General features: G+C 48.6%; 1 protein-coding gene across 1 annotated transcript in view; it reads right to left on the bottom strand.

The window, feature by feature from the left end:
• The window catches only part of CHD2 (chromodomain helicase DNA binding protein 2), a 434,678-nt gene that overhangs the window by 50,935 nt on the left and 356,064 nt on the right, over window positions 1-27,679 (bottom strand). Inside the window, 6 exon segments of the mRNA XM_030189719.1 lie at window positions 2,106-2,256; window positions 16,362-16,500; window positions 19,006-19,145; window positions 19,238-19,279; window positions 20,952-21,127; window positions 21,427-21,603. Of these exon segments, the coding sequence (XP_030045579.1) occupies window positions 2,106-2,256; window positions 16,362-16,500; window positions 19,006-19,145; window positions 19,238-19,279; window positions 20,952-21,127; window positions 21,427-21,603 (825 nt within the window).

Raw genomic sequence — 27,679 nt, 5'->3', positions numbered from 1 at the left:
ATTAGGGCTGTATCGAATATTTGTATCAATATGATTCAGCCCCGAATACATCATTCATATTCGGCCGAATTTATTTTATTTTAGTTACATTTGTACCCCGCGCTTTCCCACTCATGGCAGGCTCAATGTGGCAGGCAATGGAGGGTTAAGTGACTTGCCCAGAGTCACAAGGAGCTGCCTGTGCCGGGAATCGAACTCAGTTCCTCAGTTCCCCAGGACCAAAGTCCACCACCCTAACCACTAGGCCACTCCTCCACTGTTGCTACTATTTGAGATTCTACATGGAATGTTGCTATTCCACTAGCTCAACATTCCATGTAGAAGTTGGCCCTTGCAGATCACCAATGTGGCCGCGCAGGCTTCTGCTTCTGTGAGTCTGACGTCCTGCACGTACATGCAGGACATCAGACTCACAGAAACAGAAGCCTGCGCAGCCTTCTACATGGAATGTTGCTAGTGGAATAGCGGTCCGCCCCGGGTGCATGCGCTGGGGGGGGGGGGTGTCGGCCCCGCTGGTTCCCTGCTCCCTCTGCCCTGGAACAGGTTACTTCCTGTTCCGGGGCAGAGAGAGCAGCGAACCAGCGGAGCCGACGCACGCAGCTCCGAGCAATGTGCACTCGGGGCGGATCGGCCCGTCCCCCGCAAGTAAGAATGCGCTCTGGGGGGGGGGGGGGGGGGGGGGGGGTGGTGCACAGCGGCGACCCGTCCCGGCTGTCAGCCACCATTGCTACGGCACTGCACAACACTATGCATGTTGTTCCAATTTCCATCTTCCTTTTGCCCTCAGGAATACCTCTGAAGTATAAAGGGCAATTGTATAAACTAGACACAGACACTTATGTGCATATTATCTCCTGGATTCTACATTTCGTACCTAGTGTTCCGCACCTAAAAACAAGTGTACTCTATAACGATGTGTGTAACTTAATTGGCTTAACAAGCTAATTAGAATTGATAACAGGACTTAACAAGCAATAATGAGCATTAATTGGCAATAACTAGAATTCACACGCACAACTCACCAACTGTATTCTGTAATGCAGAGTGCCTAAATTCTAATGCATGCAGCCAAAAGAGGGCATGGAAATGGGCATTTCGTGGGCTTTCCAAAATTAAAGCACACTATTATAGAATATGGCCCTCTGCGCCAATCTCTATGTGACGATATTTATGCAAGTAAAACATAGCCTAAATGGATGCAACTAAATCCAGTTGTGTGAGTATATACTCTCCTACCACCATACGGAGACTGAGAACTACTGCTTCAATGCCTTCACTCTATAAAGGGTACACTTCAAATGCTTAGGTGCTGCACAGCCGAGAAGACTGAGGTGCCAGAGTTCATGATGGTGGTTTGAGTGTTACTGAACTGCCTGCTTGCCACATGAAGTAGCCACAGTATCAGCGGCACCCAGCTTGAGGGAGAGCACTAAGTGTGCAGTGAGTTGAGTTCAAGTGTGGCTGTTTACATGGATTAAGCAGAATAGAAGTTTTTTAAATAAATAAATGTGAGGTTGAGGTGCCAGTTCCCTGTGGCATGCCGGGAGCTGGTGTGGTGTTAGCATCCAGTCTACTGGTGCACAAAGGGGCTGCTGCCCGACAGTTCACTCCTGTGGGTGCCAGTGTTAAGCCCCTTGTGAGGACAGGATACAGTTGGAAACCAGCAGCTATCTGAGGAGGTTCCAGTGGGGTTCATTTGTCTGCCACCTACAGACAGTGAAGCCTATCCCTCTGCTGTGTTGTTTTTTGTTGTTGTTGACAGAGAACACAGGATCAGTTTCAGTTTGCTTGTCTTGTTCCTTTTTTTTTTGGGGGAGGAGAGCAAACTGACATCCTTTGGAGTGTTAAGGTAAAAATGAGGAGGGGAGGAAGGAGACATAACTCAGCACAGAAATTCCCATGCATGCTCTGGGGAAGTTTATTCAAAGCTTTTCTTAGCAAGTGAAGAATACAGCCACATTACTGTGGCTGTATTCCCCTCCACCCTCCTCCCGACTGGTAACAGAGAAGTCAATACACATTACCCAAGATGTATGGACTGCTTTTTGAAAGTCTGGACCTAGTGACAATAGTACATCAGATTTCACTGAGAAAAATACTTTTACCTTATCACTCAGTTTAAGGTCAGGGTCCATTTTAATCAGCTCCCAATTTCCATAGCCATGTTCATAAATCCCAAGCAGCAAATGCGAATCATCTTCCACCCCCCAATCAACATCAAAATGAGCAGCTTTGACACGGCTCTTCAGGCAGTATCTTAAAAACAAAAATTACAGCAAATAAATCAATGTAGTTACAAGACTTTGCACATATGATCAAGAGGCTAATTCAATGTGTTTTTCCATTTTCCAAGTCAACATTTCCTTATTTTCGTTGTACTATTGATCAATTATGATACAAGCAGCTCAAATTTACCCTATTTTGAATCAACACAATTGGACATTGCACCTCTACAGACTGTAGCAGAGCTAATGCTGTACAAGACATGAGGTACCACAGATAAAGCACCCAACTGCATTCTCATAAGGGAGATAGGATCAGAAACTTTCCCCTGGACCAACTTCCTTTGCACAGTGCCAAGAAATAAACATATCCATTCTTGTAGCATATACACCCAAGTTCGGTTGAGTAGTCGGTTCAAGGTCTTACTTCGTTCTTCTGGAGCTCTTTAAAGACAGCTTTCATAACTAGGTTAACTAGGAAGTTTCACAAGGTGGATAGATTTAGTTGCAAAAAAGTATTATTCTGGGGAAAGGTCAAAGCTCGGGATATTATGTACATGGATTTCACTCTCAGATACCTTTACACACTTTCTCATACAGAGCATGCCAGTAGTTAAAGCAGATGTACAGTCAATAGGTAAAAACCCTATAAAAGCACATTTCAAATGGCAACGACCAGAGTTTCCCTTTCAAAAATTGCCAAAAAAAACCTTCAACCCAAATTGCCTTATCTGGTTTAGCCACAGAGAATGGTTGTCACATCATCCTGAAAATATAAGACTAGATTTAATGACCAAGAACCCAGAAAAACCTAGACAGCTTTGTGAGCATTTTTGTAAACTGCTCCTTGATTGGTAGCTATTTCTGGTAATAGAAATTTGTCTTTTATTTCCACTTTACTAACAAACTTCTTTAAAAATGTAGACTTTGTACACACTTTGTTTTTGATAAGATCACACTTCTGTTTAAATCGCCTTTGAAAATTTTAGAAATTATTTTAGATCCTATACTGACTCTGGAAAATCAAGTCAATAGGGCTGTTTCTAAAGTATTTTGGAAATTATGCTTGTTTAGATGTATTCCATCTTACATAAAAATTCCAAATTTTACTACTACTACTAATCATTTCTATAGCACTACTAGACGTACACAGCGCTGTATACATTATATACAGGTACTTTTCTCTGTCCCAAGGGGCTCATCACAATCTTAGTTTTTTTGTACCTGGGGCTTAGTTTTTTGGACCTGGGGCAAAGGAGGGTTAAGTGACTTGCCCAAGGTCACAAGGAGCTACAGTGGGAATTGAACCCAGGTTACCATTAGGCTATTCCTCCACTCCAATTTTGATTCAGGCCTTTATTTTCAGTCAGTTATATTACTGCATTGTTCTATATGTAGAGGCAACTGGAAATTTTTCATAATAAACTTTACTGCAGAATATGTCAGCAAGAATACTTTGCAAGCTGCAAAAAATGATAGCATTACTCCCATATTGTACAATTTTCAATAGTTGCCATTAGATGCCCAAATTCAATTTAAAGTTTGTTGTTTTGTCTTAAAAATTTTGAAAAGATTAGTACCACTTCTTTCGTTTTCACAGTTTAACAAAACATTATGTTCAATTCATTGTTTGACTTTATATAAACTAAAGGCATTAGATCTAAAAAAAAAAATGTTAGCATTAGCATTTGGTTATTAAGCCGCAAGAATGTAGAACACACTTCCATTTATTCTAAGGAATGAGTTATGTTTACACCATGATTTTAAGAAGATTATTTTAAAAAATGTGTTAGTAATCTTTGTTTTATGCATGGCTTATGTTTTATTAAGTATATGCATTAGTATTAGTGAAAAATAAAGAAAGCTATGGTGAAATTTGTACTTACCTATTAATTTCCTTTCTTTCAATTTGGTGAAATTTGTATTTGCCTATTAATTTCCTTTCCTTCAGTCCTGCACACCAGTCCATTATGTTCACTTGCCAATAGATGAAGACAGAAAAAAAAGCTCAGAGCTGACTTTATTCCCCTTATAGGGGGTTGGTGCTGCTCTTAGCTCCTCAACATCCTCTGTCAAAGCTAAAACAACTGAAAGCAATTATGTTTTAGGTTTCCAATTCACCACCAAAGCTAAACTTGATGTATTCAAAAACGTCACTTAATGTTTATTAACCCAGGCATGAGATAATATCGTACACCAACAATATGACTAGCCCACTGGGTGAAGACTCATGGTGCAGAAGAGACCGAAGAGCAGCACTTTGTACTGGAAATGGTGGTTTGAGGAATTGAAAATGGAGGAACCGCCAATGGTCGGGCTGGACAGGAATATGAGTGTAGGAGTCCCTGATGTCTAGGGCGGCCAACCAATCGCCATGATTGAGTAAGGGTAGGATGCTGGATAGCAAGATCATCCTGAATTTCTCCCATTTGAGACGGGTGTTGCGGAAATGGAGATCTAAAATGTGCCAAAGGCCGCTGGTCTTCTTGGGGATGAGGAAGAAATTGGAGTAGAATCCCATCTCAAACTGTGCATCCAGAACTTCCTGGACAGCGTTGTTTTGGATCAGGAAAGTGGGATATGAGATGGAGGAGTCTTTGAAGGCTGAGGTATGGAAAAGACTGGTGGCCCTGGGGTGAATTTGAGCCGATACCCCTCTGAAGTGATATCTAGGACCAATTGCTCTGTGGTGATGGCCTGCCAAGCTGGAAGGAAATGGCTGAGCCGGACGCCCACCAGCAGGGTGTCAAAAACTAGGGGTGGCTTTGAGAAAGGACAGCTGAGGTGCCAAGGATTGCTTGTGTTCATGTGGATGCTGTTTTTGGCTATAGGCAGGATTCTGTGTGGAGGGTTGCTTCTACTGTAGGGGTTGAAGCATCTGCGTGAGTAATACTGTTGGAAAAACTACTGGTGATAAGACTGGCAGTAGTTGGTGGATGAGGAGGGTCGATGGTAGTGCTGTGCTTCATCTTGCAGTTATGTAGACAACTCTCAGATTGTGGTGAAATCTTGAGTTGCAAGATGGTGTCCTTCACTTTTTCTCCAAGAGGCTATCCCCAAGACAGGGCGCATCGGAAAGACAGTCATGGAGATCTTCTTTGAGGTCACAGCCTTCAGTTATGTTGTACGACGGGTGGCAATGCCCATTGCTGCCGTTCTGGAAACCATATCATAAGCAGCAAAATTAGATTTGATGAGGTGGTAGATAGATTTCTGAAGAGTAATCTGAAGGTAGGCAAAATTAGCTGCCAAAGTGGCTGAAAGTTGCTGAAGGACCGAATGTTGGAAGTGAAGGATCTGGAGCTGGTAAGCTATGATCTTGGAAGCAAGCATAGAACCCCAGTAGTCCTTGTAGAATCTAGGAGGTGGGAGTCCTTGCCTAAGGATGTTTGGAGGTCATGGCCTTTCAGTGACCATAGAGTGATGAGGTAACTGCAAGAGGTCGTGGCCCCGAGCTTTCTGGACTTTATATTTCAGTTCCAGGCATTTGGACGCAGTAGATATAGGTTGGGTGTTACGTAATAAATTACAAAAAATCAGGAAGATCAAATCCAACCAACCAAGTTAAACCTTAAACTCACTATAGTAAACTTGGGTTCAGAATAATTTATCTTTTTATATATATATATATGTATGCACTTTAAAAAGATGCTAAAGTGTTTTAAATTGTTTTAAATGTGCTCAGACCATACCGTTATATAAAAAGATAAATTATGGGTGTTACGTAATGCCTAAGCACTACACCTAGCACCCACCTGCGCATGTGCTCCTACTGGCATACCCTCCACCCACCGACTGGGTTCCGCTTGCCTCTGGGCGAGTCTCCCACCAGTAAGTTATTTCCCCGGTGGTTTCTAAGGATCATGGGGCCACAATCCCAGGGGTCCCAAACTTCTTAGAAAACACCCACAGACCGAGAACACAAACCACCAAGATAAACAAAAAGAAGGTAGAGCAGTGAACGGTAAAACGTTGTATTCAGCAAACAGTAACAGGTAAAATAACAGGAATCAACATTAAAACTAACTAAACACTGTCTTACTACCTAAGTAGTACCTAGGGAGTTCAGGAAAAATAACTGCTCATAGGATTTGAACAGGGTCTCAGTGCAGAGATCTCCACTCTCCACACACTCGCTCTGAGACTGGAGAAATTCCAGCATATTCTGGCTAGATCCTAGGCTTCAGGGTCAATCAGGGTCCAGAGCACTAACACTAAGGGGTTTCTGAACAATGGCACTGCAGGTTACTCTCCCCCAGGGGTTTTCCTCTTTCTCCTGTGGGGAAAGGTAAGCTGAAAAAGAAAGCAGACCTCTGTTACAGCTATAAAGCAGAGGTCAAACATCACCTGCTGGCCAAACAAGGGAAATGCATTGAAAAGAAAGGTGTCATTTAAGCAACAATACACAATCATAAGCATTAAGTCCCCTGTCTTGCCACATTGGGGTTTTGCCAATTAGACAGTTGAAGGTCTTGAAGGATCTGATGGACCGGGAGCACAATGATCTCCTTGAGTGGGGCTTGGCAGGAATGCAGGATGGCATGGAAATCCTTCTTGTCCACAGGCAGATTGGCCTGGTTTAGACTGAGAAAAGTGGAGATCTTCTGGAGAAACTTCGGGTAGGAATAGTCTTCAGTGGGCTCCAGGCCGGGTGGAGGTGTGTGAAGAGGGGGTTGATCTGGTTCTGAAAGCAGAGCGACCGGTTCTGAGGGTAGGTCAAGCTCAGGGTCTGACCACACTTCATGAGAAGCAGGGGGGGTTGTGAGGGGAGAAATAGGGAACCCCGGCACCTGGACCTGAGGAGACAGAGGAAGGAGAACAGGCAAGTTTGGAGCAGGGAATTTTGTTTTTTTGTGGGGGGGGAAGGGGGAACTCCTGAGGGAAGGTCCGATGAGGCGGGGCACTTTGTAGTGGAGCACGGGAGAGGTGACCTGTGGGCGGGAAGAGGTGGGGCCACATCCTTTCTGCACTTAGATCCCTTACCTTTGGCGGTTGGTTTTATGGGCTTCAGCTGGGATGCTGCAGAGGACTGCAAGGCCAAATTGGGGCCCGCAGGAGCCTATTATCCAGTGGCCGGCATGTGCACTTTGTGTTCTGCGAGCGTGGTACCTGCATTGACCTTGGTGGCAGAAGGAGAAGTGGGCATTGAACAGCGGCCCTGCTCAGGTCGTCGAACGGATTCCGCCTCAGAAGGGCTGATGGCAGATGCCGATCCTGTCCCTGGCAGCATTTAGATCACCTCCCTCAGTGGTGCTGAAACAGGGCCCTGTAGGGGAGGAACTGCAGAGATGGCCAAAGACAGTTGGGAAGCCATGTGCAGGGGCAAGCAGCGCTGGATAAGAGTGGTCAGTGGGAACTTCCCTTTGGCAGGGATTCAGCTTTGCTGAGCCTCCTGTCTTCTTCTTTGTTTTTTCTTCACGATTATCTTGAAGTCTTTTTCTATAAAGAAAGGAGAGCTGCGACCATTTAGGAGTGGCTGAAGAAAAAACTGAGATCAAAGGGAAGGAGCGCTCCAGGACACAGGAACTACCAGACTTGCCCAGTAAGCCCAAAGCTTACCATAGCTAGAGGAGAGCACGAACTCACAGGATCAGTCTGAGGACTTCACCATGAGGTGTGCCTGCATTTCCCCTGCTCGTCTCCGGAGAACCACCTTATTCACCAGAATATAAGCAGCCTCGATGGCAGCCTTAATCCAGCGAGCAGTCAAAGCCTTAGAAGCCACTTGACTCTTGCATGGTCCCTGAAAGAAAACAATGTCAGTCTTGACTTCCTGAATTCATTGGTCACTGCCAAATACTTAAGCAACACTCTTCATACATTCAATAAGCGGAGAATCCAATTAGATCCCTCACTGGGACCCACTGGAAACGTAGGTCAGGAAACTACCTGATTCATATGAAAGGAGATAGTGCCTTTGAAGGAGGACAAGCAAAGACACAGAGTCCCCCAAGAAAGACAAGTATGGGTCCCTAACACAGAGAGCCTACAGCTCAGAAATCCTGCAGGCTAAGCAAATAGCTTTCAGGAACACTGATTTCAAGGAGAAATCTTTCAGGAATACCAGTCTAAGGGGCTCAAAGGGAGCCCTTGCCACAGTTCTCAACACCAGAATGAGATCACATTGGGGGCAACATTGGCTGAAATGGAGGATAAAGCTGTCTGAACCCCCACAAAAACCAGAAGACATCAGGCAGACCTGCCAAGGACTTGTCCCCCTCCAATGGCCCCTGAAAGCAGGCCAGGGCCGCTACACAAACCTTGAGAGAATTCAGGGCCAGTCCCTGGTCAAACTCATCCTGAAGCGAATCACGGACAACTCTCTCTTCCATGGGGAGAGTGCCTCTCAACACCATGCCTCAAAGGTCCTCCACACCTGACATACACTAAGGAGGTTGAGGCTTTCTGAGAAAGTTTACACCACTAGTGCTGGGTAGCCTTTATGTCTCTGGAGTTGCCTATCAAGGGCCAGGCCATAAGCCAGAAAAGATCCAAATCTTCCATAATGAATGACTTTGATGGAGCAGACCTCTCGGTAAAGGAAGGGGCTCCTCCATCACCAATTAGATCAGGTCCACATATCATAGTCTGGAGCTATGAGGATGATCAAGATGGGGAGCCTGCTCAGAACACAGTTCACCAGTCCTGCACCAACATATTGATTCTCACCAAGTTCACTGCAGACCTGTGACTGAAGAATTGATGGCACTTCATGTCTGGGGATGCCATCCGATCAAACTCTGGAGTCTCCCAGCGATACACGAGGCAGAATGCTGCATTGCTCAGGAAGCCGATCTGTATGTTGTCCACTCCCGTCCTGTTTGCTAACATAAACCACTGCTGTCACATTGTCCAAAAGTACCTGGACCACCTTCCTCCAAGCCTGGAATTGCCCTGGCCTCCATTGGTGTGGGAACTCAGGCCTCAACTAAGTCTGTTCCCAAGTGAGGAGGGAAATCAGCCCCATAGGACTGCTACCCAGAGCATCTCCCAGACTAAGGTAAAATTATGTATAATCATACCTGATAATTTTCTTTCCATTAATCATAGCTGATCAATCCATAGACTGGTGGGTTGTGTCCATCTACCAGCAGGTGGAGATAGAGAGCAAACTTTTGCCTCCCTATATGTGGTCATGTGCTGCCGGAAACTCCTCAGTATGTCGATATCAAAGCTCCATCCGCAGGACTCAGCACTTAGAGAATTACACCCACGAAGGGACACTCTGCCCAGCTCACCACCGCCGAAACGGGGGAGGGGAATTAACCCAGCTCATCCCCACACAAGTGGGGGAGGGGAATCCGTCCAGCTCATCCCCGCGGAGCGGGGGAGGGACACCACACCCGCCGATGCGGGGGGATCTGGCTTATCCTGCAACCGCAACCGCGGGAGGAGCTGACTGACCCTAACACCGCCGAAGCGGGAGGGGTACAAAGCTGCCCTACAGCCGCACGAAGCGGGAGGGAGTGCCGGCAGAATTTTAAGTCTCAATCCAGCCCCGTAAAACGGAGGGGAGAGGAATGCAGCAGCTCACTGTAACACAAACTCGTCTTAACTCTTGAAGAATCCAAGTGAAAAAACTTGAACACGAAGTCTTTCTGAAGTAACTGAAGACTAAACTTGAACCTGAAATGCAACCAGAATAAAAACAGTACAGATATCTGGGAGGGGCTATGGATTGATCAGCTATGATTAATGGAAAGAAAATTATCAGGTATGATTATACATAATTTTACCTTCCATATCATCAAGCTGATCAATCCATAGACTGGTGGGATGTACCGAAGCAGTACTCACCCAGGGCGGGACATTGAAATCCCTTACCTCAACACTGAAGCTCCAAACCGGGCCTCCGCCCGTGCAGCCACAGTCAAACGGTAATGCTTGGAGAATGTATGAGCCGAAGCCCAAGTTGCCGCCTTGCATATCTCTTCCAAGGAGACGGATCCGGCCTCTGCCATCAAGGCCGCCTGAGCTCTCGTGGAGTGAGCTTTCAGCTGGATAGGCGGCACCTTCCCCGCGGCCACATAAGCCGCTGCAATGGCTTCCTTGACCCATCTTGCCCCTGTAGGCTTAGCAGCCTGCAGACCCTTACGAGGACCTGCAAACAGGACAAACAGATGATCCGATTTCCGGAAATCATTGGTCACTTCCAAGTATCTGATGATGACTCGTCTCACATCCAGATATTTAAGAGCACAGTACTCCTCTGGGTAGTCCTCCCTACGAAAGGAAGGGAGACAGAGCTGCTGATTCACATGGAAGCGAGAAACAATCTTGGGCAGGAAGGAAGGCACTGTGCGAATAGTCACTCCTGCCTCAGTGAACTGCAGAAAGGCTCTCGACATGAGAGCGCCTGGAGCTCGGAAACTCTTCTGGCTGAAGTGATAGCCACCAAAAAGACTGCTTTCAACGTCAGGTCTTTCAGAGATGCCCTCGACAAGGGTTCAAAAGGCGGCTTCTGCCATGCTCTTAGTACCAGGTTGAGATTCCACGCAGGCACCACTGAGTGCAGAGGAGGGCGCAGGTGATTAACTCCCTTGAGAAAGCGCACCACATCTGGCTGCGAAGCCAGGGAAGCACCCTTCAGGCGGCCCCTGAAGCAAGCCAGAGCCGCTACCTGGACTTTAAGGGAACTGAGCGACAGGCCTTTCTCCAGACCTTCTTGCAGGAACGCCAACACTGAAGAAATTGGAGCAGTGAAGGGAGAAAGTGAGCCTGCTTCACACCACGCTGCAAAGATACGCCAAACCCTGGCGTAAGCAGTAGAAGTAGAGCGCTTCCTCGCTCTCAGCATAGTGGCGATGACCTTGTCTGAGAAGCCCTTCTTCCTCAGACGCTGCCGCTCAATAGCCAGGCCGTAAGACCAAAGGGGGAGGGATCCTCCATCACCACGGGACCCTGATGTAACAGGTCCTGCTCCACTGGCAGCCGCAGAGGATCGTCGACTGAGAGCCTGATCAAGTCCGCATACCAGGGACGCCTGGGCCAATCCGGACCCACCAGGATTACCCTGCCGGGATGCTTTGCCACCCGGTCTAGCACCCTGCCCAACATGGGCCAGGGCGGGAACACATAGAGAAGCTCTTGTGTCGGCCACTGTTGGAGAAGAGCATCTACTTCCAGGGATCGAGGGTCCCGTCCTCTGCTGAAAAAGCGCGGCACTTGGCAAATGGCCGATGACGCCATCAGATCTAGGCTCGGCTGGCCCCAGCGCTTCGTGATGTCCAAGAACGCCTGAGCAGATAGCTGCCACTCTCCGGGCTCCAAGGTATGGCGACTGAGAAAGTCCGCCTTGACATTCATGACTCCGGCAATGTGGGCCGCTGAAAGCTGCTCCAGGTTCGCTTCCGCCCACTGGCAAAGATTCATAGCCTCCTTGGCTAGAGGGGCGCTCTTGGTACCTCCCTGGCGGTTGACATAGGCCACAGCCGTGGCATTGTCCGACAGGACCCGTACAGGCTTCAACACCAGTACCGGGATGAACTCCAAAAGCGCCAACCGAATGGCTCTGAGTTCCAGGAGGTTGATAGACCACTTTGCCTCTGCAGGAGACCAGAGCCCCTGCGCTGTCCTTCCCAAGCAGTGGGCTCCCCAGCCCGACAACGAGGCGTCCGTCGTGACGACAATCCACTCTGGGGTCACCAGAGGCATTCCCGCAGACAACTTGTCTGTCTGCATCCACCAGCTCAGCGCCTTGCGCACTGCTGGGTCCAAGGGAAGGCGCACAGCATAATCCTCCGACATCGGAGTCCAGCGCTGCAGCAAAGAGTGTTGAAGTGGTCTCATATGAGCCCTGGCCCAGGGCACAACTTCCATCGTGGCCGTCATAGAGCCCAACAGCTGCACATAGTCCCAAGCCCGAAGGGGAGAGGCTACTAGGAACTGGTCCACCTGAGCCTGAAGTTTGACAATCCGATTGTCTGGCAGGAACACTCTGCCCACTTGGGTGTCGAATCGAACTCCCAGGTACTCCAGGGACTGAGTCGGGCGCAGCTGGCTTTTCTCCCAGTTGATGATCCATCCCAGGGAGCTCAAAAGAGCAACTACCCGGTCCACAGCTTTGCCGCACTCTGCATAAGAGGGGGCTCGGATCAACCAGTCGTCCAGATAAGGATGGACTTGTACCCCTTCCTTTCGTAGGAAGGCCGCGATGACCACCATTACTTTGGAAAAGGTCCGCGGAGCAGTAGCCAACCCGAAAGGGAGGGCTCTGAACTGGAAGTGTCGTCCCAGGACTGCAAAACGCAGAAAGCGTTGATGAGGAGGCCAGATGGGAATATGCAGGTACGCTTCCTTGATGTCCAAGGATGCCAGGAACTCTCCTGCCTTCACTGCCGCTATAACAGAGCGGAGAGTCTCCATGCGAAAGTGCCGCACTTTCAAGGCCCGATTGACCCCTTTGAGGTCGAGGATAGGCCGGACAGAACCTCCTTTCTTTGGTACCACAAAGTAAATGGAGTAACGTCCCTTGCCAAGCTGACTTTCTGGCACCGGAACGACCGCACCCAGGCGGATCAGATTGTCCAAGGTCTGCTGCACTGCCACAGCTTGACCGGAGACTTGCAGGGAGAGAGTACAAACCCGTCTTTTAAGGGTCGGCAGAACTCTAGTTTGTAGCCGTCTCTGATGACTTCCAGCACCCAAGCGTCTGAAGTTATTGTGGTCCACTCGTCCAGAAACGAGGACAGCCGTCCTCCAATCTGCACTGGGGCGTGGACCAAGACCCCGTCATTGGGTACGAGACCCTGGGGGAGGAACGGAGGGAGCACCTCCGGGACGGCGGTCTCTGCGAAAGGAATGCTGCTTGGGGGAGAAATTCCTCTTGAAGGAAGAGGGGGCAGAGGAACCCGACTTGCCCGGGCGGTACCGACGGGCTTCCTGCAACCGTCCTCTGGAGGTACCGGGACGAGTACTAGCCCGAGCCCTGACCTCTGGTAATTTCTTGCCCTTAGATGTGCCGAGATCGGTCACGATTTTGTCCAGCTCGACCCCAAAGAGCAGCTTGCCTTTAAAAGGCAACCTAGCCAGGCGGGATTTAGAGGCGTGGTCAGCAGACCAATGTTTCAGCCAAAGCCACCGCCGCGCAGAGATTGTCTGAGCCATGCCTTTAGCTGAGGCCCTCAAGACATCATACAGCAAGTCTGCCAAATAGGCTAAGCCCGATTCCAGGGCCGGCCAATCAGCCCTCAAGGAATGATCCGAGGGGGAAGCCCGCTGCACCATAGTCAGGCACGCCCTGGCCACATAGGAGCCGCAAACTGAGGCCTGCAAACTTAAAGCAGCCGCCTCAAAGGACGACCTTAAGGCCGCCTCCAATCTTCTGTCTTGGGCGTCCTTTAGGGCCGTGCCACCTTCCACCGGCAACGCCGTTTTCTTAGTCACCGCAGTGATTAAAGAATCCACGGTAGGCCACAGATAGGCCTCACGTTCACTCACAGCCAAAGGATAGAGGCGGGACATAGCCCTAGCCACTTTAAGGCTCGCTTCTGGGACATCCCATTGAGCCGAAATTAAGGTGTGCATGGCATCATGCACGTGGAAGGTTCTAGGCGGGCGCTTCGTCCCCAGCATAATGGCAGAGCCAACAGGGGCTGAGGGAGAGACGTCCTCCGGAGAGGAAATCTTCAAAGTGTCCATGGCCTGTAACAACAGGTTGGGCAAATCCTCTGGGCTAAAAAGCCGCGCTGCAGAGGGGTCATCCGCTCCATCCGAGCGGGGATCCGTCTCCTCCAAGGAATCCGCAAAGGACCGTTGGGGGACCTCAGACACGCTGCCCTCATCTACATCGGAGGAGACAAATTCCTCCAAGGCCTGGGAATCAACCCGAGGACGTTTACCTCTGGGAACCTCAACCTCTTTACCAGACGAGGGAGCAGGGGCAGCGTTGTGCATGAGGAAGGCCTGATGCAGCAGCAAAACAAACTCGGGGGAGAAACCCCCCAAACTGTGCACTTCCGCAGCCTGGGCAACAGCCCTAGACGCACCCTCAACCGGCGCTCGCAATAGCGGGGGAGAGACATGCTGCGCATCCAAAATGGCGTCCGGCGCGAAACTCCGCGAAGGAGCCGCGCGGGAAGAACGGCTCTTAACTTTAGCCGCTTCTGTGCCGTCGCCCAAATTAAGGGCGTTCATGGCATTAATGTCTCCAACCTCAAGGGCGGCCCAAGAAGAAGCCGTCCGAGCCGCGTGGCCGGCCAAGATGGCGGAGGCGAGGAGCGGGGGATGGGCGTTTATGGCGGGAAAAACCGCCACGCCGGATGAAGGACCGGGACATTCATCGGTCACGAAACTGTCACCCAACAAGGGCGAATCAGGCTTTAAGACCCCCGCATCCCCTCTAGAAGCGCTCAAGCGACCCGGGGAGCGACCCTTTGCGCCCTCGCCCTCCGACGCCATATGCCACGAGGAGAAGAATCGGGGAACCCCCTGCCCGCTATAAAAAGGTAAAAATTACCTGCTGTCCGCTCCGAGTTGTAACGACCTGGTGTCCCAGTGAGTAGCTGCAATAGACGCTTAAATAAACGTCGAAATAAACGCCTTTAAGGACGTTCAAAAATTTTTTTTTATTTTTTTTTTTTAACGGAGCCAGCGGGAGGGGGGAGAAAAGGAGGGACCTGGCACCACCAGGTTTGCACTTGCTCAAAAGAGCCCTCAACCCCAGGCACTCAACAAAACCTAAAAATTAGGCTTGGAGGCCTAGCCAGAGCTGCTGCTGTGTGTGACCACCACCTGCTGAGATAGAGAACATACTGAGGAGTTTCCGGCAGCACATGACCACATATAGGGAGGCAAAAGTTTGCTCTCTATCTCCACCTGCTGGTAGATGGACACAACCCACCAGTCTATGGATTGATCAGCTTGATGATATGGAAGTTTATACTTCACTCAGCATATGGGCCTACAGTCCTCCCAGGACTGTAGTTGCTACACCAGACCATATGTCTATCATGTGCTGAAGACAAGAGAAATACTGAGGTGCTGAAGGCAGCACTAGCTCTCTATAAGGGGGAAGTCAGTGACATATCACCTTTAAAGTATGCACCTTAGTCCACAAAGTCATCCACGGTGAAGCCCCTGCATACATGTCTGATGATTTAATAGACCTACCACCCAGAAACGCTAAAAGATCATCCCGAACTTTCCTCAATCTCCACTTCCCTAACTGCAAAGGCATAAAATACAAAGTACTGCATGCATCAACCTTCTCTTATATGACCACGCAACTCTGGAACACACTACCACGCAACCTGAAAACGATCTACGAACTAACCGACTTCCGCAAACGATTAAAGACTTATCTCTTTGAGAAAATTTATTGCAAGGTTCAAAACACATGAAGTCCACACACACTAACAGAAATGCATCAATACACTTTCTTCTAAATTCTCTTACCCCGAATACTCCACCCACATATAAAATTGTTATACCTTAAGGTTTTCGTGCTATTGTTCTATCGCCCTATCTTTTCCCCATTGTAACATTCCATAGTTTCTACGCTCCAAATGTTGTTTTAACTTGACTTTGTCTTCCCATAACTCCTCATATGTAACCCATAATTGTACTGTAACACATTGTATTTCCATCATTCACAATGTATTGTAAGCCACACTGAGCCCGCAAATAGGTGGGAAAATGTGGGATACAAATGCAATAAAATAAATAAATAAAAAATAAGCCACTGATCTGGCACTGGTGATAAATTTTAAACAGTATAAATAGCATCTCAAACATACTTCCATGAAACATGACTGATAAATATCATCAATCCTTATGGCTAGCGATCCATATGCAGACCGTATTCTATTCCCACTGCAGCTCCTTGTGACCCTGAACAAGTCACCTAAACCTCCACTGCTCTGAGCACAAAACTTCAATCGTGAGCCCACTAGGGCAGGGAAAGTACCTACATATATGTAAATCACTTTGGTTGCACCCACAGAAAGGCAGTATATCAGATCCATGATCCTATATACTTGCAACACAGAAAATCTACCAGGAGAATACCCAGAAAGTAGAATGATGACATTCTTCAACTAGAGAATAAACCTACATTTGCTCCAGATCTAAAACATGCAAGCAATGGTATCTCCCAATACTATGCATTCATACACATCTGTCCCATTAACACATACTCACTTTTTTTTTTCCTCAGGATCCACAGGAATAGATTTACTGAGCAGTTCAAAGTCTTCTTCATGCTGAATGATTGCTTTGACGTTGACCTGTACTCCAGATATCTTGATTGTAGGGCCTTTTCTTTTCCCAGGTCCTTTTCCTATAGAACACCACAAGTTTGGGGTGTTTGAATTCTTACAGCTTACTGGTCATTTGCATACATTTAACATGTAATCCATCAATTCGCTATGTTACACAGGGTCTAATTTTTTGTTTCTAGTAAGATTTGCTTTAGCAAATTAATCATCCAGAAGATGAGAAACATTTCCTTGGACACAGAACTCTAAAGCTCTGGCCCATTACCTGCTCAGCTCGAACACACTAGTTCTTACTGGACAAGGAACACTTGGTGGCCAATACCATTTCAGATTTCTGCTACGTTTCTGATCATTTTTCAACCTTGCCCTTAACTCTGTCTTTGCAATTTATCACCAGAATGTTTAAATTCTGTCACAAACATCTCTGCTTAACAGACAGAAACAAAAGGCAAACTTAGTTCAGTTTTGGAGGCCGTACCTTGCGAAGGATGTAAAAAGAATTGAAGCGGTGCAAAGAAAAGCTACGAGAATGGTAAGGGATTTGCATTACAAGACGTATGAGGAGAGACTTGATGACCTAAACATGTATACTCTGGAAGAAAGGAGAAACAGGGGTGATATGATACAGACGTTCAAATATTTGAAAAGTATTAATCCGCAAACGAATCTTTTCCGGAGGTGCGAAGGCAGTAGAACGAGAGGACATGAAATGAGATTGAAGGGGGGCAGACTGAAGAAAAATGTCAGGAAGTATTTTTTCACGGAGACAGTAGTGGATGCTTGGAATGCCCTCCCGCGGGAGGTGGTGGAAATGAAAACGGTAACAGAATTCAAACACGCGTGGGATAAACATAAAGGAATCCTATTCAGAAGGAATGGATCCTAAGGAGCTTAGCCGAGATTGGGTGGCAGAGCCAGCCGGTGGTGGGAGGCGAGGATAGTGCTGGGCAGACTTATACAGTCTGTGCCAGAGCCAGTGGTGGGAAGCGGGGCTGGTGGTTGGGAGGCGGGGATAGTGCTGGACAGACTTATACGGTCTGTGCCCTGAAGAGGACAGGTACAAATCAAAGTACGGTATACACAAAAAGTAGCGCATATGAGTTTGTCTTGTTGGGCAGACTGGATGGACCATGCAGGTCTTTTTCTGCCATCATTTACTATGTTACCTGATAATTTCCTTTCCTGGAATCCAACTAGACTAGTCCAGATGGAAAAATAAAATGAATAAGAAAGGGGGGAGGGGGAATGATCACTGAAACACTATTCAAGGCAAGCAGTTAACAGAAAGTCTGAGAAAACAGCTAAATCTTCAGAACAGACCTAAACCTCTTCTGTACATCAGAAAAGACAGTGTAGAAAAGTTATAAAAAACAATAAATGATTAGTGAGTTATTGATCGTGAGTTCCACAAAGAGGGGGCGATGACACAGAACATTCCACCGAAATGATGGTCACTCTATTAAGAGATTGCCATAGTTTTAGCTCCTTCTGGATTTGGTGTATCTATGAGAGCTGATGTAGAGGCATTCCATAAGCGTACAGCGCTGCAGAAATGATAAGTAGTAGTAGTAGATTTTGGTGTACCTCCAAGTAGATTTGGATAAGGGTCTGGCCTTGAATTCACTGAGGGGTCAGGTAGTGGTGTCTTCTATTCAGGAGTGTTTCAGAGAAACTCCTTGGGGTTGCATTTGAATAATGGTTGCTTTTTGCAGGGTGTAAAGCACCTTTATCTCCCTCCTCCCCCCCCTTGTAAGTTCTCTTGTGCCACAATTAGGGCTTCAGGCTTTTATGAGATCACCCTTTAAGCTGCTAAAACAGGTCATCTTAACTGATGACTCTCTATAAACTGTTTTTCTGTTTCCACTGACAGGACCTCTCTGTTTCTGCTAATCACTCATGTTGCCTGAAACAAATGCACAGAGTTCATGTAATGTCTTGAGCTATGAAAGCAACTTCTCATCCAATTATTTCAATCTCTTTCAGGGGTAGGGAGAAACAAAAGCAGTGAACAAGCAAAGGGAAGGTGAAGGGGGGAGAGAGAGAAGATATGAAATCCCTTGCCAAGAATTATTTGCTGCATTTGTACCCCACATTTTCCCACCTATTTGCAGGCTCAATGTTACTGTTCCAGTTCAAATTATATATATATTTTTTAGTTTATAACCTCAAATGAGGTTCCGCTTTATTCAGCTGATGCCTAGTTCCCAACTGGGTCAGGAGCTGTTTCAGTAACTAGTCTAAGAAATGCATGATCTGCCCATCACCATCCACTAGAGATACTGAAACACTGGGCATCTAAGGCTACACAGCACCCTTACTGGGTGAAGCATACTGGACTTCGTTTTTTTTTCTCTATCACCATCCACTGGTTGAAAGGCACAACTCATAGGTTCTGAACTAGTGAGGACGCTAAGGAAATGGGTATGTAAAACATATATATTTACACATAGGCTGTTTGATTTCACCTGCTGGTACACACAGGATGGTTCAATGGAAATTAACTCCACAACAAGAACGAAATTTAGAGTTTTACTGGGTATGCAACTTAATGGCTCTACTTTACTTGCCTTCACTGGGGTTTTCTTTCAACTGTTCCTCAAATTCCTGCATGGCTGAAACACAGCTATTGTGAAGCTGTTCACCTAACCGCTTCAAATCAGCTACAGACTTGTCTACCAACTCTGCATCCCTGGCAATGCATTCCAGCCTGAAATAAAGAAACCAGACAAATCACTTTATGCCAAGTCCTAGTCATTAGGATTGTACAGACATTATGCTTTCTAAGTGGTTTCTACTTACCGTTCCAGTGGTGAGCCAAACTTCTTATAGGCCTTGATAAACCTAAGCAACAGATAACATTAATAAAATCACTTAGCTTCTATTTTTGAAATCCCCAAATATATAAATTCTAGTATAAGATCATAATTAGTTACATTGGTATACGCTACTCATGGCCTGCTGCTGGAGTCAATGCTAATATGTAGCTGAACAATTCAGCCTGATCTTTACAATTTTACATGTAGAGATAACTTAGAACATGTGACAGAAGAATGATTTTAATTATGAAATGCAAAATAGGCTGGCCCAGAGGCTTGGATGTGTCATTTAGTGTCATGCAGAAGGTCCCCACTTTGATCCCCATGCGGGTCCTTCCTGGAAAGGGGAAGAAGTCATAATCATTGCTTATGGTTATTAGATTCAGAATTCCAGTAGGAGTGGTGTATGCCCTTGTTCAAGGATCATCACTGCAATGACCAAAACTAGGTGCTAGGGGTAAGGAATGGAACAATATAAAATAGGAGGGAAACTCTCAGGTCTTCGTTAATGCTTACTCATAAGAACATACGTATTGCCATACTGGGACAGGCCGAAGGTCCATCAAGGCCAGCATCCTGTTTCCAACAGTGGCCAATCCAGGTTACAAGTACCTGGCAAGATCCCAAAACAGTACAATACATTTTATGCTGCTTATCCCAAAAATAAGTGGTAGATTTTCCCCAAGTCCATTTCAATAATGGCTTATGGACCTTTCTTTAGAAAGATATCCAAACCTTTTTTTAAACTGGGCTACGCTAACTGCTTTTACTATATTCTCCAGCAACGAATTCCTAAGTTTAATTACACGCCGAATGAAGAAATATTTTCTTCGATTTGTTTTAAATTTATTACTTTGTAGCTTCATTGCATGCCCCCTAGTTCTAGTATTTTTGGAAATAGTAAACAAGCGATTCATATCTACCCGTTCCACTCCACTTACTATTTTATAGACCTCATTAATCCACGCTTTTGAATATGCTCTGTAATTTTGTTCTGTATAGTCTCTACCATTTTGCCTCGCACCGACATTCTTCAGTTTGTCAAATTGCGCCATTACATCTTCCAGGTTTATGGAGATTTCATTCGGTTTCTCTGACTCGTCAGATTTGAATACCATTTCTGGCACCAGTATCTCTCCCAAATCTTCCTCGGTGAAGACCGAAGCAAAGAATTCATTTAATCTCTCCGTTATGGCTTTGTCTTCCCTGAGTGCCCCTTTTACCCCTCAGTCATCTAGCAGTCCAACTGATTCTTTTGCCGGCTTCTTGCTTTTAATATACCTAAAAATAAATTTTTTACTATGTGTTTTTGCCTCCAATGCAATCTTTTTTTCAAAGTCCCTATTTGCCCTCCTTATCAGCATTTTGCATTTGACTTGTCATTTCTTATGCTGTTCCTTATTATTTTCAGATGGATCCTCCTTCCATTTTCGGAAGGATTTTCTTTCAGCTTTATTAGCTTCCTTCACCTCATTTTTTAACTACACTTGCTATCATTTGGTCTTCCTTCCTTCTTAATACATGGAATATACTGCCAAATCCTAGCTCTGGTCTCAACTGAACTAGGAGCAGGAAATGACAGCCAAGTTATTTAAAAACAAAACCCTGCATAACAGCTGCAAATACAGCGATGCTGAATCTGTGGCACACCAACTCATATTTTACTGACACTGAACTATAAACATGTGCATGTTTACCTCCTGATTTCTGCATCTGTAAATCCTTCCACCATATCCTTCCGGACACTCCGTGGACGTCCCCTGCGCTTTGGCCTTTTATCGTCGTCGCTATCTTCTGTCTCACTCTCAGACCCGGATGACCTCTGGGCCTTTTGCTTTGACTCCACGTCGGACTCACTGTCATTTGCCTGCGTCTGAAAGTCAGTGGAAGAGCATGGTTTGCCATGACATATTAACATCGCTGCCTGTTCTCTGCCAAAGGGAAAGTGGAGAAACATGAATTGGTTGCATCATTCTGGGAAAAGGGAAGTATGTTGTGGAGATATACCTTCACGAAGGTTAGTAAGGAGATGGGTAAAAAACTTAGAAAGGTTAAGAATCTTCTCCACCCCTAAGCAGTAAGTTCCTATTCCAAAGAGCGTTCCTATACCGAAAGATCTGAATGCAGAAGGGCGTTAGTTATAGTGCTTTTTCCACATGTTCACCCCTTTACCTTTTTTGTTAAGCTTCTAATTCTGGGCAACATATATATTTCCTCTAATTCCTTCTGCCGTGCTTCTTCTTCCACTTTCTTTCTCTGCCCCTCGGGAATGATATCGTCCCACTCTTTCTGTGACTTGCGTTCCAGGTCAGGCTCCTCCACCTCCTCCATGGTTGCAAAATTGGCCACCTAAGAAAAGCCACAAATTCAGCAGCTGCACAGATACACTTGCACTTAAATGAGATTTCAACAGCTCCTTCAAAAACATTATTTTGCATAGCTGGACTTTTCAAGTTCCTAACATCTACAGATTCATATGCAATTGCTTCTAGGGAATAAATTCACACTTATGGAAGGGAAGGGAGAGGATTTGGATTTAGCGCATGCCTTTTTAAGTTATAACTCAAAGAGATACATTCAAGTACAAGTACTATAAGTATTCTCAAAAGGGTAAAATTACTTGCCCCAAGATCACAAGGAGCCACAGTGGAGTTTGAACCGGCCTTCCCTGGTTTTCAACCCCACTGCTCTACCCATTAAGCTATTTCTTCAGAGTCCCACAGTCAAAGGAGTTTTGAACAAAAGAAGTAGTAATAACTTTATAGTCATCTTTAATCTTCAACTGCCTAGGTAAAGTTAGGTTACATATTTGCTATAGTGCTTTTCGAGAACAATAAAGTGGTTTACATGGCCTAAGAGGAGAAATACAGAAGCAGAGCCACTGTTTGCAGGCCTGAACTAAACAATTACATACCTTTATTCTATGTTCCCCGTGGATGGCATGATGGAAGTCCTTATAATCAGGCAATGTCAGGGCTGGCACAACAGAATAAGCACAGTACGTATGTCAGGGGTCACCAGCATTTGAGACGCAGAGGCACCATGACTGCTGTTACCTGTTGTGCCAGTCCTGCACTGAGAGAGCAGCAGAAGGAGAGTATCAGATCATCACAAGCCATGTGTTGATCCCTCCCTCCCTTCTGATGCCATACCTCTGAGCCCTCAACAGCAAATATGCTGGGAAGCCTCTGGACAAAGCTGTCCCCATCCCCACAAGCTCTGTCATGTCTAACACCAGCTCTGGCAGGATACACCAGCGGTGGCTCAATGGAGGGTATGATACATACCTGTAGCAGGTGTTCTCCGAGGACAGCAGGCTGATTGTTCTCACGACTGGGGTGACGTCCGCGGCAGCCCCCACCAACCGGAAAAAAGCTTCGCGGGACGGTCGGGACGCAGGGCACGCCCACCGCGCATGCGCGGCCGTCTTCCCGCCCGTGCGCGACCGCTCCCGCCAGTTGAATAACTAGCAAAAGATGAAACACACAACTCCAAAGGGGAGGAGGGAGGGTAGGTGAGAACAATCAGCCTGCTGTCCTCGGAGAACACCTGCTACAGGTATGTATCATACCCTTTCTCCGAGGACAAGCAGGCTGCTTGTTCTCACGACTGGGGTATCCCTAGCTCTCAGGCTCACTCAAAACAAGAACCCAGGTCAATTGAACCTCGCAACGGCGAGGGCATAACAGAAATTGACCTACGAAGAACAACTAACTGAGAGTGCAGCCTGACCAGAATAAATTCGGGTCCTGGAAGGTGGAGTTGGATTTACACCCCAAACAGATTCTGCAGCACCGACTGCCCGAACCGACTGTCGCGTCGGGTATCCTGCTGGAGGCAGTAATGAGATGTGAATGTGTGGACAGATGACCACGTCGCAGCCTTGCAGATCTCTTCAATAGTGGCTGACTTCAAGTGGGCCACCGACGCTGCCATGGCTCTGACACTATAAGCCGTGACATGACCCTCAAGAGTCAGCCCAGCCTGGGCGTAAGTGAAGGAAATGCAATCTGCTAGCCAATTGGAGATGGTGCGTTTCCCGACAGCGACCCCTAGCCTGTTAGGGTCGAAAGAAACAAACAATTGGGCGGACTGTCTGTGGGGCTGTGTCCGCTCCAAGTAGAAGGCCAATGCTCTCTTGCAGTCCAATGTGTGCAACTGACGTTCAGCAGGGCGGGTATGCGGCCTGGGGAAGAATGTTGGCAAGACAATTGACTGGTTAAGATGGAACTCCGACACCACCTTCGGCAGGAACTTTGGGTGGGTGCGGAGCACTACTCTGTTGTGATGAAATTTGGTATACGGAGCATGAGCAACCAGGGCTTGAAGCTCACTGACCCTACGAGCTGAAGTAACTGCCACCAAGAAAATGACCTTCCAGGTCAAGTACTTCAGATGGCAGGAATTCAGTGGCTCAAAAGGAGGTTTCATCAGCTGGGTGAGGACGACGTTGAGATCCCATGACACTGTAGGAGGCTTGATAGGGGGCTTTGACAAAAGCAAGCCTCGCATGAATCGAACGACTAAAGGCTCTCCAGAGATGGCTTTACCTTCCACACGATAATGGTAAGCACTAATCGCACTAAGGTGATTCCTTACTGAGTTGGTCTTGAGGCCAGACTCTGATAAGTGCAGAAGGTATTCAAGCAGGTTCTGTGCAGGGCAAGAACGAGGTTCTAGGGCCTTGCTCTCACACCAAACGACAAACCTCCTCCACTTGAAAAAGTAACTCTTTTTAGTGGAATCCTTCCTAGAGGCAAGCAAGACCCGGGAGACACCCTCAGACAGACCCAACGCAGCGAAGTCTACGCCCTCAACATCCAGGCCGTGAGAGCCAGGGATTGAAGGTTGAGGTGCAGCAACGCTCCGTCGTTCTGCGAAATGAGAGTCGGAAAACACTCCAATCTCCACGGTTCTTCTGAGGACAACTCCAGAAGAAGAGGGAACCAGATCTGACGGGGCCAAAAGGGCGCTATCAGAATCATGGTGCCGCGGTCTTGCTTGAGCTTCAGTAAGGTCTTCCCCACCAAAGGTATGGGAGGATAAGCATACAGGAGGCCGGTCCCCCAATGAAGGAGAAAGGCGTCCGACGCTAGCCTGCCGTGTGCCTGAAGTCTGGAACAGAACAGAGGCAGCTTGTGGTTGGTCTGAGAGGCGAAAAGGTCCACCGAGGGGGTGCCCCACGCTCGGAAGATCTTGCGTACCACTCTAGCATGGAGAGACCACTCGTGCGGTTGCAATACTCTGCTCAGTCTGTCGGCCAGACTGTTGTTTACGCCTGCCAGGTACGTGGCTTGGAGGAGCATGCCGAACTGACACGCCCAACGCCACATCCCGACGGCCTCCTGACACAGGGGGCGAGATCCGGTGCCCCCCTGCTTGTTGACGTAATACATTGCAACCTGATTGTCTGTCCGAATTTGGATAATTTGGCAGGACAGCCGATCTCTGAAAGCCTTCAGTGCGTTCCAGATCGCTCGGAGCTCCAGGAGGTTGATCTGCAGATCCTTTTCCTGGAGGGACCACAGACCCTGGGTGTGAAGCCCATCGACATGGGCTCCCCACCCCAGGCGAGATGCATCCGTCGTCAGCACTTTCGTGGGCTGCGGAATTTGGAATGGACGTCCCAGGGTCAAATTGGTCCGGATGGTCCACCAGAGCAGTGAAGTGCGGCAACTGGTGGAGAGGCGGATGACATCTTCTAGATTCCCGGTGGCTTGAAACCACTGGGAAGCTAGGGTCCATTGAGCAGATCTCATGTGAAGACGAGCCATGGGAGTCACATGAACTGTGGAGGCCATATGACCCAGAAGTCTCAACATCTGCCGAGCTGTGATCTGCTGAGACGCTCTGGTCTGCGAAGCCAGGGCCAAGAGATTGGTAGCCCTCGCTTCGGGAAGGTAGGCCTGAGCCGTCTGGGTATTCAGCAGCGCTCCTATGAATTCCAGAGACTGAGTAGGCTGGAGATGGGACTTTGGGTAATTGATCACAAACCCCAGCAGCTCCAGAAGTTGAATAGTGCACTGCATGGACCGGAGGACTCCTGCCTCCGAGGTGCTCTTGACCAGCCAATCATCGAGATATGGGAACACGTGCACTCCCAGCTTGCGTAGATACGCCGCCACCACCACGAGGCACTTTGTAAACACTCGTGGGGCAGAGGCGAGCCCAAAGGGCAGCACACAATACTGAAAGTGCCGTGCGCCCAGGCGGAATCTGAGATACTGTCTGTGAGCTGGCAGTATCGGGATGTGAGTGTATGCGTCCTTTAAATCCAGGGAACATAGCCAATCGTTTTTCTGAATCATTGGCAGAAGGGTGCCCAAGGAAAGCATCCTGAACTTTTCTTTGACCAGGAATTTGTTCAGGCCTCTCAGGTCTAGGATGGGACGCATCCCCCCTGTTTTCTTTTCCACAAGGAAGTACCTGGAATAGAATCCCTGCCCTTCCTGCCCGGGTGGTACGGGCTCGACCGCATTGGCGCTGAGAAGGGCGGAGAGTTCCTCTGCAAGTACCTGCTTGTGGCGGGAGCTGAAAGACTGAGCTCCCGGAGGGCAATTTGGAGGCAGGGAGGCCAAATTCAGGGCGTATCCGCACCGCACTATTTGGAGAACCCACTGGTCGGAGGTTATGAGAGGCCACCTTTGGTGAAAAAATTTTAACCTCCCTCCGACCGGCAGATCGTCCGGTACGGACACTTGTAGGGCGGCTATGTTCCCATGGATCCAGTCAAAAGCCCGTCCCCGGCTTTTGCTGTGGAGGCGCAGGGGGCTGCTTAGGCGCACGCTGTTGACGAGAACGAGCGCGCTGGGGCTGTCCCTGTGCCTGACGAGGCCTTCGGGCCGGCTGGTTGTACCTACGCTTCGCAAAAGAATAGGGTGCAGCCTGCCGGGCCCGGGAAAAACGTCCACCTGTGGAGGTGGATGCTGAAGGCGCCCGGTGGGAGAGCTTGTCGAGAGCGGTTTCCCGCTGATGCAGTTGGTCCACCATCTGCTCGACCTTCTCACCAAAAATGTTATCCCCCCGGCAAGGGACGTCGGCCAGTCTCTGCTGGGTGCGGTTGTCCAGGTCAGAGGCGCGCAGCCATGAGAGCCTGCGCATCACTATACCTTGGGCCGCAGCACGAGATGCCACGTCACAGGTGTCATAAATACCCCTGGACAGGAACTTTCTGCACGCCTTCAGCTGCCTGACCACCTCCTGATAAGGCCTGGACTGCTCCGGCGGGAGCTTCTCGACCAGGTCCGCCAGTTGTTGCACATAGGTCCGCATGTGAATGCTCATATAGAGCAGGTATGATTGGATGCGGGTCACGAGCATGGAGGATTGGTAGGCCTTCCTCCCAAACGAGTCCAGAGTGCGAGACTCCCGCCCCGGGGGCGCCGAGGCGGTATCCCTCGAACTCCGTGCCCTCTTGAGAGCAGAATCCACGACCGCTGAGTCATGGGGCAATTGGGGCCGCATGAGCTCTGGGTCAGAGTGGATCCTGTACTGGGACTCTGCTTTCTTGGGAATGGTGGGGTTAGTTAATGGTCGCACCCAGTTCCGAAGCAGCGTCTCCTTTAGGACATTGTGCAGCGGCACCGTGGAGGACTCTCTAGGTGGTGATGGATAGTCGAGGACCTCGAGCATCTCGGCCCTCGGCTCTTCCACAGAGACCACGGGGAAGGGAATGCTGATAGACATATCCCGCACAAAGGAGGCAAAAGAGAGACTCTCAGGAGGTGAGAGCTTCCTCTCCGGTGAAGGCGTGGGGTCCGAGGGAAGGCCCGTAGACTCCTCTGAGGAGAAATATCTAGGGTCCTCCTCTTCCCCCCACGAGTCCTCATCCTCGGTATCGGACATTAGCTCATGTAGCTGAGTCCTGAACCGGGCCCGGCTCGACGTCGAGGCACCGAGGTCTCGGTGTCGTCGAGCGGTGGACTCCCGCGCCGGCGGGGACGGAGCTCCCTCCATCGACGTCGACGGGGACTCCACCTGCGTGGCGGTCGAGACCGGCGCCGCAAGCGGCGGCGGTGTCGACGGCCCCGGCGCCGGGCTAGAGCTCACCGGCGCCACAGTCATCGGCGCCGCGCACAGCCTGGCGCATCAGTCCTTCCAGGATCCCCGGAAGGATGGCTCTGAGGCACTCGTCTAGGCCCGCTGCCGGGAAAGGCGGTGGGGCCGGTAAGGGTGTCGGTGCCGGAAGCTGCTGGGGGCCAGGAGACGGCACCGAGGTGCCGGAACCCCGACGCGTCGGTACCTCCACAACCGACGGAGACCTCTCCTCTCGACGATGACGCTTCGGCGTCGCCTCCTCTCCGACATCCGGATGCACCGAGGGCAACCGGTGACGGCGCTTCTTATCTTTCTTCCGATGCCCGTCACCGGCGCCGGAAGGCATGGAGGAGGAGGAGGTCGATCCCCCTCGGTCTCGAGGTACCGG

The sequence above is a fragment of the Microcaecilia unicolor genome, chromosome 1 (assembly GCF_901765095.1).
Source record: "Microcaecilia unicolor chromosome 1, aMicUni1.1, whole genome shotgun sequence".
Classification (NCBI taxonomy): Eukaryota; Metazoa; Chordata; class Amphibia; order Gymnophiona; family Siphonopidae; genus Microcaecilia; species Microcaecilia unicolor.
This window is presented reverse-complemented; position numbering and strand designations above follow the sequence as displayed.